This window comes from Neofelis nebulosa, chromosome 7 (assembly GCF_028018385.1).
Source record: "Neofelis nebulosa isolate mNeoNeb1 chromosome 7, mNeoNeb1.pri, whole genome shotgun sequence".
NCBI classification, from domain to species: domain Eukaryota; kingdom Metazoa; phylum Chordata; class Mammalia; order Carnivora; family Felidae; genus Neofelis; species Neofelis nebulosa.
In genome coordinates this window covers 58,908,397-58,927,879 of record NC_080788.1, presented here as the reverse complement: position 1 = coordinate 58,927,879, position 19,483 = coordinate 58,908,397, and the positions used below count along the sequence as shown (strand labels likewise).

The 19,483-nt window shown below is 40.6% G+C and overlaps 1 protein-coding gene across 4 annotated transcripts in view; it reads left to right on the top strand.

Annotated features, from left to right (window-relative positions):
- The window catches only part of BLOC1S6 (biogenesis of lysosomal organelles complex 1 subunit 6), a 133,164-nt gene that overhangs the window by 101,985 nt on the left and 11,696 nt on the right, over nt 1–19,483 (top strand). For 3 of the 4 annotated variants that reach the window (XM_058737873.1, XM_058737872.1, XM_058737874.1), the window contains one exon: nt 16,471–16,612. In XM_058737873.1, the coding sequence (XP_058593856.1) occupies nt 16,471–16,612 (142 nt within the window). Of the gene's footprint in view, nt 1–11,331; nt 11,559–16,470; nt 16,613–19,483 lie in introns of those variants that run through there. The other variant, XM_058737875.1, reaches the window with a different exon arrangement.

Genomic DNA, 19,483 nt, shown 5'->3' with positions numbered 1-19,483 from the left:
GTGGGATGCTCCACTGAGCCACCCAGGTGCCCCCAGGTGATTTTTGATTGACTGGTTTAAGATTCCATTTCTGGGAGAGCCAAAAATCTAAGTCTGTTTTGGTGACCTGGGGCTTGGTATATATAACTCTGTTTGGGGCCTGTTGCCTTGTTTGTAATAGCTATTAATAAAAATTCATGCTTTTAGCGGCACCTGGGTGGCTCAGTTGGTTACGGGTCTGACTCTTCATTTTAGCTCAGGTCATGATCTCAGGGTTCCTGAGTTCAAGCCCTGCAGCCTGCTTGGGATTCTCTCTCTCTCTCTCTCTCTCTCCCTCTCTCCCTCTCTCCCTCTTTCTCTCCCTCTCTGCTCCTCCCCCACTTGTGCTCATGCTCACATTCTGTCTCAAAATTAGTGCTTTGAAATGTGCTCTTTCATGTTAGTACATTAAATGAACAATTTAGAAAAAATACTTATAGATGAAGGTAAGTGAATAATTAAATTTAAAGATATCACTTTCATAAAATAATTAAAAATATGTTGTTGGGAAATTTATAGGAAGGCCAAAGACTAGAGCAACAATTTAAAAATAACTCAATTCACTGGAATTTTTAAATTGAAAAAGGAATTAGAGATTGAACTCTCTTTATTACTGATCTCAACACATTACAAAGAAATTGAATTTGTATATGTCATCTCACCATCTTATCTGGAGAATCTTTGGAAATTATTCATAAACACTTTGAAAAGAACATTTTAAGTAAGGAATAAGGACCATTATGGAAAGCCGATACAAGTACTACTTTTAGCAATTTTGAATGAAGCATGATAAATATATCCTAGCTAATTTACATAAATCTATCCTAAAAAGAAAGCTGAGTACTGGAAAAATTTATGCTGCCTATAGACATTAAAATCCCACTTTTTATATCACATAGAAAGAGAATATAGCAATAAGGGTTGGTGTCCACTTTGTTATCTACACACTAAGATTAAAAAATGAATTTTGGGCATACCTGGGTGGCTCAGTTGGTTAAGCGGCCAACTCTTGATTTCAGCTCAGGTCTTGGTCTCATGGTTCGTGAATTTGAGCCTCTCACTGTTGGCACAGAGCTGCTTGGGATTCTCTCTTTCCCTCTCTCTCTGTACCTCCCTGCCTCTCTCTCTCTCTTTCCCAAAATAAATAAATAAACTTAAAAAAAAAATACCCCCCCCAAAAAAAACCCAAATGAATTTTGGGAAACCCCAGAGTAGACGAATCATTGTCTTTTGAACCATTATAAACATATGAAAAAAGAATTTTAAGATGTAAAATTTTTTGAATGAATAAAAATGTTGCCACTAGTTTTACTAATAGTCCCAAAGCACTAATAATGTTTCAATAATTACCAGCCAATATTATGAATATTCATTTACTCATGAATAATATCATGAGTCAGACATCAGAAAACTAACAAAAAATAGAAGAAAATAAGACACCTCCCCCACCCCCACTAATAAAATCGGAACATTGAAAGAGGTATTGATGCTAAAGAAAGCCTTGGTGTTGGTGGTATTCTCTACAAGACGTGATCTGCTAAGTCTGCAGGTCTGGAACTTCAGTTACCAGCTTAGCCAGTAGATATTTTACCCACCCCCCATCCCCCCAAAAAACTCCCTTATTATATGACATTGATTTGTACAAAAGAAGCAAGTTTTTAATAAAACATAAATTTGTCAAGCCCTCTGATATTTATCTAAATCATTTAGTCTCTTTTATCTCATTATGAAAGTCTACTTAAGAAACCAAGTTAAGGTTGGTGAATATATGTAACCAAGGCACTAATAACAGAAATAATATTTCTTCTGGCATATAAATACCTAGTCAGGGGTTGCTATTATTTCCCATAGTGCTTTACAGCTTACAGATCTTTTTTGTGTGTTTTGTCAAGCGTTTGATTCTCACTCACAAGAACTATATCAAGTAGGGGGTCTGGTATTATCATCTTCCTATCTCTTTTCCTGATGAAACAAAAAAAAAAAAACAAAAAACAAAATAAAAAACCTAGAGGTACAGAGAGTTTAAGTGCCTTAATTAAAATATCATAACTGATATAATTGACGTCTGTTGCTTTGGTTGGGCCAATTTCCTTCCTCCTTTTGATAACAGGACCCTGATTCTCCTTTAAGGAACTACTTCTGTGCCTTTTAGAACTCCTAGCAGGACTGTCATTCAAGAGGCTCCACATCTCTCCAATACATGTGACCCACATTAGTCTATCAGGATCTTCTATATCCCCTGGATGTAGAGACTAGTATACAGGTAGGCATTGTGGTCTGAGTACTTTAAGGTTTTTGTTTTAAGAGATTGAAATAAGTGAATTCTAGGAGTGAGTTGGCTTCACTTGAGAGCTATAAGAAGTATGAAAACCTCAAGCTGTTTTCCAGAGAGAAAGCTGCTAGATGGGAGCCAATATGGAGGAAAGTCCAGTGGAGAAAGAGAGAGAGAGAGCGAGAGAAAGCGAGAGAGAGAGAGAGAGAGAGAGAAATATTCCTGATTTCATTTGAGAAAATGGATATAGCTGATGTAGTTTGAAGTGTTGGGGTTTGGAGCCAACAGCCAAGAAATCTTCAAACCTTTTCAGTACAAAAAGAGTGTTTTTATTATAGTCCATGGCAAAGACCCAAGAGCAGAAAGAGCTGCACTGGGGTTGTGAGGAATGACTGGTTATATAATTTGGAGTTGAGGGAGGTAAAGATAAAGGAAGATTCCAAAAGGATTTTCTTATGTTAAAGAAGACTTACCAGATCCTCTAGCTATTGTCAAGCTAAGGTTGTTTTTCCCTCTAGCAAAGCCATTAACATTAAGACCCTTGGGAGTTCCTGGAGGAACGTACTCTGCCTGTCTCAAGTACTGTATTTGTCAATGGGCTGTATGTTATATGGAAATTTAATTTTATCTACATTTCCTTTTGCCTTTATTCTCCACTTCACAGCTATCTCTGAACCTAGATCGACTCCTGGATTTTCAAATTCAGTGAGTTAGTAAATCCCGTTTTGCTTAGACAAGTTTAGACTTCTTCACTTGCAATTAAAAAAAAAAATTCTAGTACAGCTAATAAAAATCTTAGTTATGGTTGAAACACATGTTTTGACGTTAGATCTTTTGCTATTTCCACTGCTGCATACTTCAGAAAGGTTCCCCTACCTATAAATGTCAAACCTGATTAAGAGCCACTGTGGGAGACTTGAGAACCTGCCCTCTTTTCAAGGAGACAACCTGTCTTCTGTTCTAGGTTCTGTCCAAATTTTCATCTTTCAAATAATATCAAGAGAATGAGAAGACAAGCCACAGACTGGGAGGGAGAAAATATTTGCAAAAGACATATCTGATACAGGACTGTTTTTCAAGATACACAAAGAACTCTTAAAACTCAACAGGAAAACAAACAACCTGATTAAAAAATGGGCAGAAGCTCTGAACAGACACTTCACCAAAGAAGATAAACAGATGGCAAATACGCATATGAAAAGATCCACATCCTATTTTATCAGGAAATACAAATTGAAACAACTATGAGATACCACTACACACATGTTAGAAGGCCAAAATCCAGAACACTGGCATCACCAAATGCTTGTGAGGACATAGAGTAATAGAAACTCTCATTCATTGCCAGTGGGAATACAAAATGGTACAGTCACTTCGGAAGACAGTTTGGCAGTTTCTTAAAAAACTAAACATACTCACAGAGCCTCGGTGGCTCAGTTAGTTGAGCATCTGAGTCTTGATTTCAGCTGAGGTCAAGGTCTCATGGTTTATGATATAGAGCCCGTTCCAGGCTCTGCACTGACAGCAGGGATGCTGCTTGGGATTGCCCTCCCTCTGCTCCCCACCTGCTCATGAGTGCAGGCACGCATGCATGCTCTTTCTGTCTCAAATAAGTCAACTTAAAAAAAACCAAAGACTGTGGGGTGCCTGGGTGGCTCAGTTGGTTAGGCTTCCGATTCTTGGTTTCAGCTCAGGTCATGATCTAGTGGTTCATGGGTTCAAGCCCCACATCGGACCCCGTGTTGATGGTGTGGAGCCTGCTGTGATTCTCTCTCTCTCCCTCTCTACCCCTCTCTACTCATGCTCTCTCTCTCTCTCAAAACAAATAGATAAACTTAAAAAAAAAAAGTAAACATATGCTTATCATGCAATCTTGCTCTTTGGTATTTACCAAAAGGATTTGAAAACGTATGTCTGCACAAAAATCTGTACATGGATAGAAGCTTTATTCATAATTGCCAAAACTTAGAAACAAACCAAGATGTCCTTCATCAATAAACTGTGGTACATCTGAAACTGTTTAAAAGCATAAAGTGGAACAAAAATCAAAATGGCTGCCCTAATACTTCAGCAAAGCTGGATTTTAAAGTACTCTGTTTCCTCTTTTCTGCAAACTTCCGCTCCTCCCATCTTAGTTTTTTGTTTCAGGAACCAGGTACCATGACCCCTAAAGACCTGACAAAGGAGGGTAGGAGTAGGTAAACAATGGTTCCTGTCAAAACCAGCTAGATCCTGTATTTTCCTCTAAAAACCTCAGCCCCTTTCTCTAGGAGGGCTTGCAGGTTTTGAAGGCCATAGCCTGCTGTAGCCTCCTTTGCCCAGCAAAGAAATAAAGCTGTTGTTCCTCTTTATCCCAAACTCTGCCTTCGCATTATATTTTGGCTCCAAAGCACAGTGGTTGGTTTTTCACAACACAACTAGACGATGGAATATTCCTCTCTGCCAAAAAGAAATGAGTCACCAAGCCACAAAAAGGCATGGAAGAACCTTAAATGCATATTACTGAGTGAAAAAAGCCAATCTGAAAATGCTACACACTGTATGATTCCAAATATATGAACATTCTGAAAAAAGCAAACCATGGAGTGAAAAGATCAGTGATTGCCAGGGACTAGGGGGATGGATGAACAGGCAGTGCACAGAGGATTTTTAGGGCAGTTAAACTAACTTGGTATGATACTAACAGTGAAGGATACAGGTCATTGTAATTTGTGCGCTCCCATAGAACATGCAACATGAAGAGTAAGCCTTAATGAAAACTATTGGGGGGGTGGGTAAGAGGGACATAAGAAATCTCTACACTCTTAATTTTTTTTTAAACGAGATTCATTTTTTTTTAATGTCTATTTTTATTTTTGAGAGAGACAGCAAACAGGGGAGGGGCAGAGAGAGAGAGAGGGAGACACAGAATCTGAAACAGGCTCCAGGCTCTGAGTGTCAGCACAGAGCCCCATGCGGGGCTCCAACTCAGGAAGGACAAAATCATGACCTAGGCCAAAGTCAGAAGCCTAACCAACTGAGACACCCAGGTGCCCTGAGATTCATTTTTTTAAATGTTTATTTATTTTTGAGAGAGAGAGAGAGAGACAGACAGACGGAGTGCAAGCATGGGAGGGACAGAGAGAGAGGGAGACACAGAATCTAAAGCAGGCTCCAGGCTGTGAGCTGTCAGCACAGAGCCCAATGTGGGGCTTGAATTCATGAACCATGAGATCATGACCTGAGTAAAGTCAGATGCTTAATTGACTGAGCCACCCAGACGCCCCCTCTCTACTCTTAATTTTGCTATGAACCTAAAATTGCTCTAAAAATAGTCTAGGGGTACCTGGCTGGCTCTGTTGGTGGAGTGTGCAACTCTTGATCTTAGGGTTGTGAATTCGAGCCCCACGGTGGGTGCAGAGATTACTTAAAAATAAAACCTTAAAAAATAATAAAAATAAAAAGTGGTCTATTTAAAACATTTCAAAAGCCACTGCTTTGACCTCTGCATATATTTTACAAACCTTTTGGTGGCAAGGTTAAGAAAATGTGAGGGGTGCCTGGCTGGCTCAGTCAGTAGAGCATGCGACTCTTGATCTCAGGGTTGTAAGTTCGAGCCCCTTGTTGGGTGTAGAGATTACTTGAAAAAGTAAAATCTTAAAAAGAGAGAGAATGTGTTGGTGAAATAATCCATGTGAAAATATGTTTTGATTTTTTTGAGAGAGAGCATGTATGTGTGTGAGCAGGGGAGGGTCTGAGGAGAGGGAGAGAGAGAATCTTAAGCAGGTTCAAAGACCGTGAGATTATGACCTGAGCCGAAATCAAGAGTCGGATGCTTAACTGACTGTGCCAGTTAGGCACCCCAAAATATGTTTTTTTCTACATAGCACAAGGAAGGAATTGTTAACCTTAAAAATAAAACTGTCAGTTATTTTACCAACAAAAATGGGTTTATGTAGGAATGACAAAGAATTGCAATTCAAGGCATATAAGCTTCAGCAAGACCATAGGCAAATCCAATGAGGGAGAAGAATGTTATCTTATGAGAAGAAGAAGGAAGTTGGATGGGGTTGTTTTGAATGAAAGTCCATTGAAGGAAGGCAAAAGTTCAGTGTGTGATGAGTTTCACACTGGCTGAATTGCAAGGGTGGTTGAGTTCTTATAGGAGATGCAATATACATCTTTCTCTGTTGGGGGGTGTAAGATGATTCTGCCTGTTGAAGAATCTTCTGTTGGGGTCTATAATTGGTAATTTTTCCTGTAATTGAGTGGTACTGTGATACTGTTTCCCTTTCTAGCCTCCTGACTCTACTATAGTGAAGTTATCCTTTATTAATTCTCACAGAATGATGGAAAGTGCAGGAGCATTGCATTGAATGGAATTATTTTAGCAGTTTGCAAATGTAAAAGAATATTTTTCATGTAAATGTATTAGAGAAAAGTGGTTAAAATTGCTTGAGCAATCCTTTTAGACTGGTTAACCATAGGTAAAATGGTAGACTGTTTTCTCTTAGTACCCCAACTTCTCTGATTTCCTATCTTCAGTTCTTTCTTCCTTTTTTAATTTTTCTAAAAGATTTTCTTTATTTTTAAGTAATCTCTACACCCAACATGGGGCTTGAACTCACAACCCTGAGATCGAGAGTTGCATGCTCTACCAACTGAGCCATCCAGGTTCCCCCCTTCTTTCCATTTTTAAAGTTTGTTTGAATACTTATTTAGAGGACAAGTGGGGAAGGGGCAGAGAGGGGGACAGAGGATCCAAAACAGGCTTTGTCCTGACCGCAGAGAGTCCAATGGGGGCCTTAAACTCATGACTGTGAGATTGTGACCTGAGCTGAAGTCAGATGCTTAATTGACTGAGCCACCCAGCTGCTCCCCACCCCGTTTTTTTCTTTTTTATTATTTTGTGAGCACATACCCTATATAAATGTGTTCAAATTCGCAGCACTTTAAAAAAAATTTTTTTTTTATGTTTATTTATTTTTGAGAGAGAGAGCATGAGCAGGGGAGGAGCAGAGAGAGAAGGAGACACAGAATCTGAAACAGGCTCCAGGTTCTGAGCTATCAGCACAGAGCCCAATGCAGAGCTCGAATTCACAAACCATGAGATCATGACCTGAGCCGAAGCCAGATGCTCAACTGACTGAGCCATCCAGGCACCCCAAAATTCACAACACTTTAATGCACTAGAAGCTTAAGGTCGTGGGCTGTAATGTCTTTCTCCTGTTTATCTTCCCCTTTTCCATCCCTTTTCTCTGCAGGCCCTGGTTCCTACATCTTTTTCACTCAAATCTTTTGTCCCCTCCTCCCCATTCTTTCTTCTGTTTTTGGAAAAGGATGGAAAAAAATAAAGGGGAAGGATGAAGCAAATCCTGTGAGAGAAGTAGGTCAAACTGGGAGTAGATTTATCAAATCTTAGCACATTCTAAATGTAGGACATCCTGATCAATAAAAGGAAGAGAAAATCTTCATGTATTAACATTTTTTCCCCTTACTTAAAGCCCCTCCTACATACCTACTCATTTTCAGTTAGCACAAATAAAGGATATAGGGAAATTTAAGGTAAACCACAAAATTGAGGTGAATAAATAGTTTTGGCATATTTATTACATTACACTTGCTCCTTCTCTTTTTGGTTTCAAGGACCAGTAGACTTATTTTCCTTTTGCTATGAGTAAATTCAGTGTTTAACTCTTTCTGGACATCGTTTCTTTGGACTAACTTCTTCAGAGCTATGTGACTATACTTTGTGTTATCTTTTGTCTTCTTAAGTTGTTTTGGCCAAAAAGACTATAGAACACCTTTTAACTGTTGAATCTGTTTTGGTTTTGTCTCTCCAAAAGGCACCATTTTGAGGTCCTTGAGTCTGAAGTACTGTTTTGCTACTTGTGGTGGTGTGTGTTGTTCCCCGCACCCCACCCCCCCCCCCCCCCCCCCCCCGTTGGAAGGCTTTACTATTTTTTCTCTGCATATTACATTTGACCTGACCTCCAAGGTTTGGCTTAAGTTTATTTCCTCTATTAAGTTTTTAAACATTTTCTCCAGTTACTTCCCAATTGTGCAATTGTGGTTGGCTGAATAATGGCCCCTGCCCCTAAACATGTCCACTTTCAATTCCCCAGAATCTGTGAATGTTACCTTACATGGCAAAAAGTACTTGGCAGATGTGGGTTAAATTAAGGACCTTGAGATGGAGAAATGATCCTGGGTTATGTAGGTGGGATTAATGTAAGCACAAGGGTTCTTGTAAGAGGGAGCCCAGAGGATCGGAGTAGGAGAGGTGATGCTACAATGGTAATAGAGGGAGAAAAGGCAATGGGATACGGGGCCAGGAGTCAAGTAATGTGGGCTGTCTCTAGAAGCTGCAAAAGGCAAGGAAACAGATTCCTTCTTCAGAGCCTCCAGAGTAACCAGTCCTGTCAACACCTTGATTTTGGCCCACTGAGACTGATTTTTGACTTCTGACCTCCAGAACTGTCAGATAATGAATTTGTGTTGTTTTAAGCTACCAAGTTTGTGGTGATTTGTTATAGCTCAACAGGAAACTAATATTACATCATTACACCTTTTACAATCCTCTAGGTCTGTTCCACATAATTTATCATTTTATACTGTCGTGTTCTCTAATTCTACTACATATAAGTGGTAGAATATAAATTCTTGGTAGACAGGAACAAGAATTTTTACTTCTTTTTTAATGATTTCCTTTATTATTTTATTTATGAATTTTTGCTGAAAGCAAAATAGAAGAGAGGACAAGATGATAAAAATAGGCAGGGTGTGACAGTCTAATTTCATCCTATTAAATTCAAATAACCAGTATTTTAAAATCCAAGTAATATGTTTAATACTGTGCATTTGCCATAAGAGGTAAAGAGGTTACAGACAACACATAGGACACAGATCTATTCTAAAAAGCTTTGATATCTAGTTGGGATGATACTAACAAATAACTAGGGTTACCAGGCAGCTTGTAAAAGGCCATCCTGCGTGATTCAGACTTTGGAGATTATAGGTATTTGGAATTTGGCTCTGGAGAATCAATACTTCATTCATTCATCAAATATTTATTGAGAACCCATTATGGCTCTCTGTGAATAAGAGTTTCTGTCTGGAGTTTAAAATCAAATAAAGGAAGTCAAGGGAAATAACTAATACAAGAATGGATTAAGTGCTAAACAGCAGGAGGATGCTTTGTAGTTGAGAAAGTTTATTACTACAATTTCTGAAAGTTGAAAGGGTAGGTGGGATTGTGAATCATTTTAAATTAAAGGTATTATTTTGGCCAAGCCTTGGAAGATGAGTAGGACTTTGAAAAGAATAGAATATTCTGAAGCATGAGTAAGAATACCGTAGACATTAAAGGGCATAGTTTTAGTAGTATGCTGGGATGCAACAAAGGATGTTTGAAGGGTAGTGCATTACTTTATTGCCGTGGTAACAAATTACCACAAACATTATAAATTTATTTTCTTATAGTTCTATAGGTCAGAAGTCTTAACACAGGTCTCATTGGGATAAAATTAAGATGTCAGCAGGGCTAAGTTTCATTCTAGAAGCTCTAAGGGTGAATCCACTTGTTTTTTCTAGCTTCTAGAGGTCACCACACACCTGGCGAGTGGTTCTCTTCCTGTATTCTCAAAGCCTTTCTAACGATTCTTCATAGTCACATCTCCCTCTCTACTCTCCTCTTCTGCCTCCCTTTTCCAGTTTTGAAGGCATTTGATTGATTGATTGAACTTGGCCCACTTAATCCAGGATAATCTATTTTAGAGTCAAGTGACTAGCAACCTTAATTACTCTGTGGGTGAAGTTTAACATATTCACAGGTTCTGGGGGTTAAGACCCTGGACATCTTTTTTTTTGGGGGGGGGGTACATTATTCTGCTTACCACAGATAGTAAGGAGCTAGCTAATCTTTAAAGGAAAGGAGGCCAAAAGGTGTGAATGCACTGATATAGGGCAATGAAGAACAGGTTCATGTTTCTGAGGATTGACATAAATCCTCATTGTTTTGAAGACAGCTTTGGCTGCCCTGTAATACACTGAACAGGCAATTTTGGAGTGCAACATTAGGAAGCCATTATTCCACTCAAGGTGAGAGAGTCTAAGGGAGGGAATAACTGATGTTGTTTTTATTTGGTCTGAAGCCTCATCTGCCCATTTCTTTAAACATTTTTTTTTAATGGTTATTTGTTTTTGAGAGAGAGAGAGAGAGAGAGAGAGAGAGAGAGAGAGAGAGAACAAGCAGGGGAGGGGCAGAGAGACACCCAGACACAGAATCTGAAGCAGGCTCCAGGCTCTGAGCTGTCAGCACAGCTGACACAGGCTTGAACTCAGGACCGGTGAGATCGACCTGAACAGAAGTCCGACACTTAACCGACTGAGCCACCCAGGCGCCCCTGCATCTGCCCATTTCTAAGTTTTTCATCAAAATCATTACAACCTCCCACAGGATCGCTGCATGGGCAGTTTCCGGTAATGGGGCTTAATTTGTCCAGTAGATACTGCAACCCAGGCCTTAAAATCATTCACCTACAATCAACAAGGGGAGACTGGAATCCTAGCAAATCCCCAGTTAGTAAGGCTAAAGCTCAAAAAGCTAAACACGGATATATATATATATATATATATATATATATATATATATGTATACATATATATATACATATATATACATATATATATATATATATATTTTTTTAAATTAATAGTCCAAACCGAAGGGAAAGCACGCAGTCCTTGTTTTTAAGGTGTTTTCCTTAATATGGACAAGAAACTGAAAAGCTGTGCCTGGCTTCGGTGAACAAAGCCCGACTCTGCATGGTCACACTCAACACAATCGCAACCCACCAGGGAGCGCCCTCTCCACCCTCTCCCGGACAATCAGTCGCAGGAAGTCCCGCACAGCTAACTCTACTGACGCCACGCCCTCCACCCTTCCATGACGTGGGCGCGAAGTCCCAGGAGCGCTGGGGGGTAGTAGTCCGGGAGGTGGAAGGTGGAGGCGGAAGGTGGAGGCGGAAGGTGGAGGCGGAGGCAAGAAAGGAGGCGGTGGACGGGCGGTCACACCGTCTTCCGCTTCCGTCATTTCCGGGTGCGACCGCCGCTTCTGTCCGGCTGGGCGCTGGACGCGTGGGGTGCCCCCTTACTGCCTCTGACCGTTTGCACAACCGCCCCTTCCCTGTTCCCAGCGGGAAGGACATGAGTGTTCCTGGGCCGACGTCCCCGGACGGGGTCCTGGCAGGGCCACCCCACGGCCTGGGGGCCGGGGAGCCGACGCCGGGTACGTGCTACTGGGCGGGGCGGGCGGCCGGGACTCCGGCCGCTCCGCGGGAGAGAGCAGCTTGGTCCCGAGGCTCTGGCCCCCGTGCGGAAGTGGGGAACCGCGCCGGCCCCGGTGCCCAGCTGAATGAGTGGGAAACGAAGTTTGGAGGGGAGGCAGTGTTTGGGTGGCGATTGATGGTGAGGTCATTCTGTGACTGTGTGTTGACTCCAGCACATTGTTAGTGGTTGAAGATGAATTTGTCAGAAAGTTGATCGGTTTGTAATTCAGAGAATTGATGTATTCAAGTATTATTGACTACTCACTCATGAAATGTTTTACTTACTGTCATTCCTCCAGCGGTTTTCTCAACCCGAGTTCCAAGAGAGATTTAAGCCCTAATACCCTAAGACATCCATTGCATGCAATGAATTGACTTGCTAGGCATCCTGAATGGTACTGTTTACCATTCTCGGGAGAATTGAGAAAACAGGGCATGAAAACAGTTTCTGTGTCCTCTGGTTCAGATGAGGAACCCCACGTAAGAAAGGCTACAGGGCTTTCGATGTGTAGTTTCTACCTCCTGTTCTAGGAATATAGGGGTTACTTAAAAATAGTGCTTTCAGCCCTTTCTTGGTCATGCTTTTCCTCAGTGATCGCCCCCTCTTTACACTTGCATAAGCTGACTTCCTTGTGCATGTGCAGCTTGGGTCCTTCTCCGTTTGCCTTTCCATTCGCTTGCTGGATACTTTGACATGGTTGTTTTGCACCAGCCTCACATACGGCATGTGCATGAATAAAAGTAGATGTCTGATTCCATTAGTGCCAAGTCACCCTCAGTTGAAACTTTGACGGTAACTCTTGCTTTTCTTCTCACTTGCCTCCTATTTCTGTTTTAGTCTAGGGGATTCCACTATGCAATTTCCATCTCGTCTCTAGTTTTACTCTTCCAAGAGCAGTTGTAAGGCTATCCACCCCCAGTCTCTTACGCTTCCATTGCACGTATCCCACTGTTGTCATACCACTGCCCCAAGATAAAGCGCCAGTCATGTCATTTTCTTGCTGGGAAACCTTAAAATGGCTCCTTACTACTTCCTAAGCAAAAGGGCAAACCCCTTAGCTTGACACTCAGGGATCCTCATAGGCTGGCCAGATGGTCTTGTGGCTCACTTTTGCGTATGCCCTATGCTCCAGACCCTCCCAAACTACCTTGTCTTTCCAGAGCAATCCTATAGTCCCACCTTTCCTTATGATGCCTTTTTTTTTTTTTTAACCTATATCTTATTCCTTCTTTTAGAATTCTTACCCATTTGGAAATAGTGGCTCTCAAAGATTGTTCTGGGAGTGTAAATTGGTGCCATCTCTTAGGAAGGCAGTTTTGCAGTGTCTGTTTAAGAAATGCATAAACTCTGTCCCGTGATTCAACTTCTAAGAATTTATCCTACACAAACATTGACATAGATACGCAAAGACAAGCAAGGAAACTCCTGGCAACATTGAAATAGCAAAAAGTGAAAATAACCTAAATACCTATCCTTAGGTATCTTAGTCTCCATGGGCTGCTACAACTAAGTACCACAGGCCGGGTGGCTTAAACAACAGACATTTATTCCTCAAAGTTCTGGAGTTCTACGAAGTCCAGGATCTATGTGCTGACCAGTTAGGTTCCTGGTAAGAGTCCTCTTCTGATCTTGCAGACAGCTGCCTTCTCGCCTTGCCGATACCTCACATGGTAGAGGGAGAGAGTTTGGTTTCTCTTTATCTTTTAAGGATGCAACCCCATCATGGGGCCCCACCTTCATGACCTCATCTAAACTGAATTACTTCCCAAAGGTCCCACCTCCAGCTACCTTTATGTTGGAGGTTGGGGCTACAAAATAATGTAGGGGGGACACATTCAGTCCATAGCAGGGAACTAGTTAAACAAAATATAGTAGAATTCTATTCTGTTAAAAACAATGTAGTAGATGCATATATGCTCATATGGAAAGATATCTAAGATGTATATTTAAGAGTTGCAGAACAATATGAGTAATATTTATGATTAAAACGGCTTCTGCATAGGTATGCAGTGATAATTTTTTTGAAGGCTATATTGGAAACTACAGAGTGACTGCATTAAGGGAGTTAGAAAGAGTATTTTTTTTAAAGATTTTATTTATTTTTAAGTAATCTGCACCAAATGTGGGGCTCAAACTCGTAACCCCGAGATCAAAAGTCGCATACTCTACCAACTGAGCCAGCCAGTGTATGCTGAGAAAGAGTATTTTTACTATTAGCCTTTACCTCCCCCTTCTGTGTTTTAAGCTTTTACAATGAGTAATACTTTAAAAAAAATGTTTATTTATTTTGAGAGAGAGCATGGGGGAGGGGCAGAGAGAAAGAGGGGGACAGAGGATCTGGAGCAAAGCAGGCTCCCTGCCGACCATAGACAGAAGATAGCCCAAGATGGTGCTCAAATTCACGAACTGTGAGATCATGAGATCATGACCCTGAACTGAAAAGTCAGACGCTGCTCAACTGACTGAACCACCCAGACGCCTCCTTTTTTTTTTTTTTTTTTTTATGTTTCCCTCTGAGTTTCCATAACAGTTTCTGTTTCTCTAATGCCCCTTCTCATATATTATCATTATGATTCCCCTGTATCAAGCTCTTTGTACAGGGGGAGGGGGACTTGCTTAATTTATTCTTGTAACCTTGGAAACTAGTAGGGAGTACAGGTGTGCAACTAATGTTTCTTGTATGAGTAGGGTAAGGACCCTTTCTTTTAATCTCCCACAGTAAAGTACCTTGAACTTAGTAACTTAATGTATGTAGAGACGTAAGTCAGACTCTTCCAATTATTAACCAGAATATTGGGGTAGAGTAGGAGGAGGACTGTGAGTTAAATGTTTATATATTGTAAGGGAGACATAGTAGCTGTTGTTCTTAAAGTTGAGATATCCTTATTTGGGTGTTTCTGTTTATCTGTAATACTTGTTTTCTGTATTTCCTTAAAGAGAGTTGCTGTTGTTTGCACTGTTACTGTAATCAAGCCTTAAGCAATGGCATTAATTTTCAGATATTCTTTATTCACTTCCCATCTGATGGTACATGAATGGCAATATTTGCAAATACTCTGCTTTTTCCTGTTAAATTTTTATTTCATTTGTGGAGTGCTTCAGTTTCTAGTTAGCTCTTGTCCGTTTGAACATTGCTTTGTGATTTAGAGAATTCCAAAATTTGTTCATGTATTTCTCAGAATCAAAATAAAAACCATACTACTTTTTTATCTATAAAAACTTACTTTGAATATGACAGCATGTTGTTTTCCTCCATCTTGCTAAAATGTAAATCTGTGGTAAAAACTATACTTGGAAGTGAGCTATAAGGAATGTGGCATGATAAATGTATTTTACATAATGATCTAATTTGATGTTACTGAGTATTACCAGATTATGATTAAATGGAGATGTTTCAGAATTTAATGTTGAAAAATGCTCTTAGAGTACAATTTTAGTAATGTGACCATCTGACTTTCTTATATCATTAAAAAAATTTTTTTTTACTGTTTATTTTTGAGAGAGAGAGACAGAGCATGAACGGGGGAGAGGCAGAGAGAGAGGGAGACACAGAATCTGAAGCAGGCTGTCAGCACAGAGCCCCACGCAGGGCCCGAACCCATGAACCGTGAGTTCATGACCTGAGCTGAAATCAGACATTCAACTGACTAAGCCACCCAGGCACCCCTTTTTCCCTCATTTTAAGCCAGTGATTCTAAAATCTTAAAAACCACTCACCGAACCATGTTTAGAAATAGTTTTGTACTTTTCTTGTTGGAGTAGTGATTGACGGTTATTCATTTTAGACATCTTTTGTACAGGTTTTATTTTTAAGTAATCTCTCTGCTCAACGTGGGGCTCATGTTTATCTCACAGCTCTGAGATAAAGAGTTGCATGCTCCATTGACTGAGCCAGTCAGGCGCCCCCATTTTAGATGTTTTTGAGTGCCTAACTGCTTACACTGTTATTATTCAAAGGAAAAGCATGAGGCGTAGTTCCTGGCGTACGTCTAGATTTACATGCAATTATTATATACTATTTTCTATGGTAAATTAAGGTGCTGAGTCTCCAGAGAAGAGAAATCCTTTGAAAATCTTCTTCTAACAATGATAAAACAGCTTCCCTTTTACATATAAATAGTATATCAAGCTTTATGAAAAGTAAATATTGACCCACATTTTTACTTACATTGAATTGAAAAAGAAATTTTTTTAGGCATTGCATTTATATGAATGTATATAGAATTTCTGCATGGTTTTGAAAGGAAGGATTTATTGCTTTCATTCAGTGACTTTTCCCTACTTTTAGGCCTCAGACTCTTAATAATCCACTGAAAACTATACATCTCTTGCCCTGAAAAATACATAAACATATGGAATATGTTTTGCATATGTTAATGTTCTTTTAATCCAGACTTTACCTTATACTAGTAGCTTAAAAGCATTTTTTTGAATGCACATATCCTGTTTATTAGAGGACACTCAGAAGGTAAAGCTCAAAGAAAAGGAAGGGGGTGCCTGGGTGGCTCCATCAGTTAAGTGCCTGATTCTCGATTTCGGCTCAGGTCACGATCTCATGGTTTGTGATATTGAGCCCCGTTTTGGGTTCCAAGATGACCACACGGAGCCTCCTTGGGATTCTCTCTCCCTTTCTCTCTGGCCCTCTCCCACTTGTGTGTACATTCTCTCTTTCTCTGTCTCTCCCTCTCCCTCTCTCTCTCTCTCTCTCTCTCTCTCTCTCAAAATAAATAAAAGAAAAGGAAGGAAGGATGCCTGTAGTGTCCTGTGTGTATGTGCTCTGAATCTCACTGTCAGCCCCCTCCCTCACTATTACTTCTTTTACCCCTGTGTCCATTTAAAAGATCCTACATTTGATTTTCTTTTGGGGACAGGTTTAAGTGACACTTCTCCAGATGAAGGGTTACTAGAGGACTTGGCTGTAGAAGACAAAGCTGTGGAGCAGCTGGCAGAAGGATTGCTTTCTCACTACCTGCCAGACCTTCAGAGATCAAAACAAGCTCTTCAGGAACTCACGTGAGCTAACAAAAACCATGGTTGCACTCATTTCCCCTTTGGCATAGTTATGGTTTACTGTATATGTATAAGTGTATGCTTTATTAAGGTATAATATTTTGCAATATTGAATACAGTTGAGTATTTCTGTCTTTAGCGGTAGCAAATGGGAGTGAAGGAATACTTAGTAACCTAAATGTAAAAAGTGAAATGAATACTTCTAGAGTGTGTGGTCTCATAAGAAGTACCCCTGGGTGCTTGGGTGGCTCAGTCAGTTAAGTATCTGACTTTGGCTCAGGTCATGATCTCACAGGTTCGTGAGTTCGAGTCCCACATCAGGTGAACTTCAGCCCTGCTTTGGGTGAGCACGATCCCTGCTTCGGGTGAACACGAGCCCTGCTTTAAGTGAGCCCCTCTCCTGTCTCTCTGTCTCCCTCTCTCTCTCCTCCTTGTGGGATTCTCTCTCTCCCTCTCTCTCTCTGCCTCACACTCACTGTGTCCTCTCTCTCTCAAAAGGAAAGAAAAAAAAAAAAAAGAAGAAGAAGCACCCCTGTATCTTATCTAGACTCTTTGATTAGTTTTGGTGTTTTACCATCATTTTATGAAAATATTGCCTGTTGGAAGTGTTGCAAAATTGCCGTGGGAGTCAGATGTGTTTTCAGTCGCTGGTTCACATGAGTTGCCAAAAATGTTTAAGTGTCTTTTTTAGGGAGGACCCATTTCTTTTCTGGTGGTCTACCAGCTAAATAAAGGATTGGAGGATACACTAAGAGAAGAACAGGATAAGGAAGAACGGAACTCGTAGAGGAGGATCAGTATATAAAACTACACACTAACTTTATCAGCTCGCACTCGGAAACAGTGGACCAAACTTCTGCTTCCTCTTGGGTAGGACCTCGCATGGTTGCCCAAGCTGGCCTATCATTTCTTTCTGTGGTGGTCAGCCATAAACTGGCCTGTGAGCTGCTGCTGCTGTAAGACCTACCCTTTGAAAAGTTACCTTAAAGGGCTGTATTAGTGCAAAAGGAGGGAAACAATCACCCACGATGTCCATTTTGTAAATACCAGTAAGTAATGTTATAATCCTTGGATTTGGAGGTGATAAATGAGTATGTAAGTGGTTCCGTGTTCTGCTATGTGTGGCACACTACTGTAGTCAGGGCGTTGGCAGCACCCTTGGTTTTCTGCTGGTTCTGATGAGATTTTTTATCCCAAGTGTGTGGTATGCCTTGTATTTTAAAGCCGGTCAATTCATGTGGCAAAAAAGTCATAAAGATTTTGTAGGGGAGTTTGAATGAAGTAAAAGTATGATCAACTGAAGGATGGTAAGAAACTCTGCAAGCAAAAGATATCTGGATATGTTTTGCTGGGAAGGAAGCTGGGAACCACAGTTTAATTGCAGAGTTTAACTGATGACATTGGCTAAAATGTAGTGGTTTATTTTTTTTATTAAAAAAAAATGTTTTTTAACGTTTATTTATTATTGAGAGACAGACACGGAGTGTGAGCAGGGGAGGGGCACAGAGAGAGGGAGACCCAGAATCTGAAGCAGGCTCCAGGCTCTGAGCTGTCAGCACAGAGCCCGACGCGGGGCTCGAACTCACAAGCTGTGAGATCATGACCTGAGCCGAAGCCGGATGCTTAACCGACTGAGCCACCCAGGTGCCCCTAAAATTTAGTGTTTTATTTATTTATTTAATTAATTTATTTTTATTAAAAAAAATTTTTTTTTAATGTTTATTTATTTTTGAGAGAGATAGAGCCCAAGCAGGGGAGGAGCAGAGAAGGAGAGAGGGAGACACAGAATCCAGAGCAGTCTCTAGAGCCCCACACAGGGCTCGAACTCACAAACTGTGAGATCATGACCTGAGCTGAAGTCAGAAGCTTAGCCGGCTGAGCCACCCAGGTGCCCCTAAGATTTAGTGTTTTATTTATTTATTTTATTTTTATTATTTTTTTTTTTTTGAGACAGAGAGAGACAGAGCATGAACAGGGGAGGGGCAGAGAGAGAGGGAGACACAGAATCGGAAAGAGGCTCCAGGCTCCGAGCCATCAGCCCAGAGCCCGACGCGGGGCTCGAACTCACGGACCGCGAGATCGTGACCTGGCTGAAGTCGGACGCTTAACCGACTGCGCCACCCAGGCGCCCCAAGATTTAGTGTTTTAAATAACCCCTCTTATCTTCTGAGGCACCTAGACGACGACGACGATGATAGTAACATCAGCTACTGTTTATTGCTATATGTTCTACTTGCCTGGCACTTTATATACCATATCTCAATCCTGACACCTGCTTTTGAAGTGTTAATATTATTCCTGTTTACGGTTGAGGAAACCGAGGTTCAGAAATGTTAAGTAAACCGAAAAAGATTACACAGGTAGTGGTAGAATTAATAATGGAATATGATGAGTAAGCAGTTATTTTACCTCTTTAGTGTTAAGGAAAGTCACGTTTCAGAGAAAGGAAAAAGGTGTTTTCAAGCAGCTGCCTCTTTCATCCCTGTCTACAAATCCTACTGCTGATAAAGATTTAGGGGAAAGAGTACTGGATGGAGCCAGGCATCCTGACTGTTGTGAAACAGTTTAATTTTCATTAAGCCACTTTAAGTTACAGAAACAGGCCCATAGAGGTGAAGGAGAAGGTTGTGGTAGATACAAGTTAAGTTTATTTTGTAGCTAGTAATGGGAAGACCGGGAACAAAACTAACTTTATATATAAGAAAGGTTATGAATGTTCTTTTACATGTATTTGTCATTTTAAGAACCCCTGGAAAGAAAGAAAAGAGGGAGTCTGGGATTTAGGCCCTAAAAGTCTCTGGCAAGGTATAATCATAAGTAGCCTTAGTGGCGTTCCTTTTGAGATAAGCCACACTTGGACCGTCCAAGGAAATA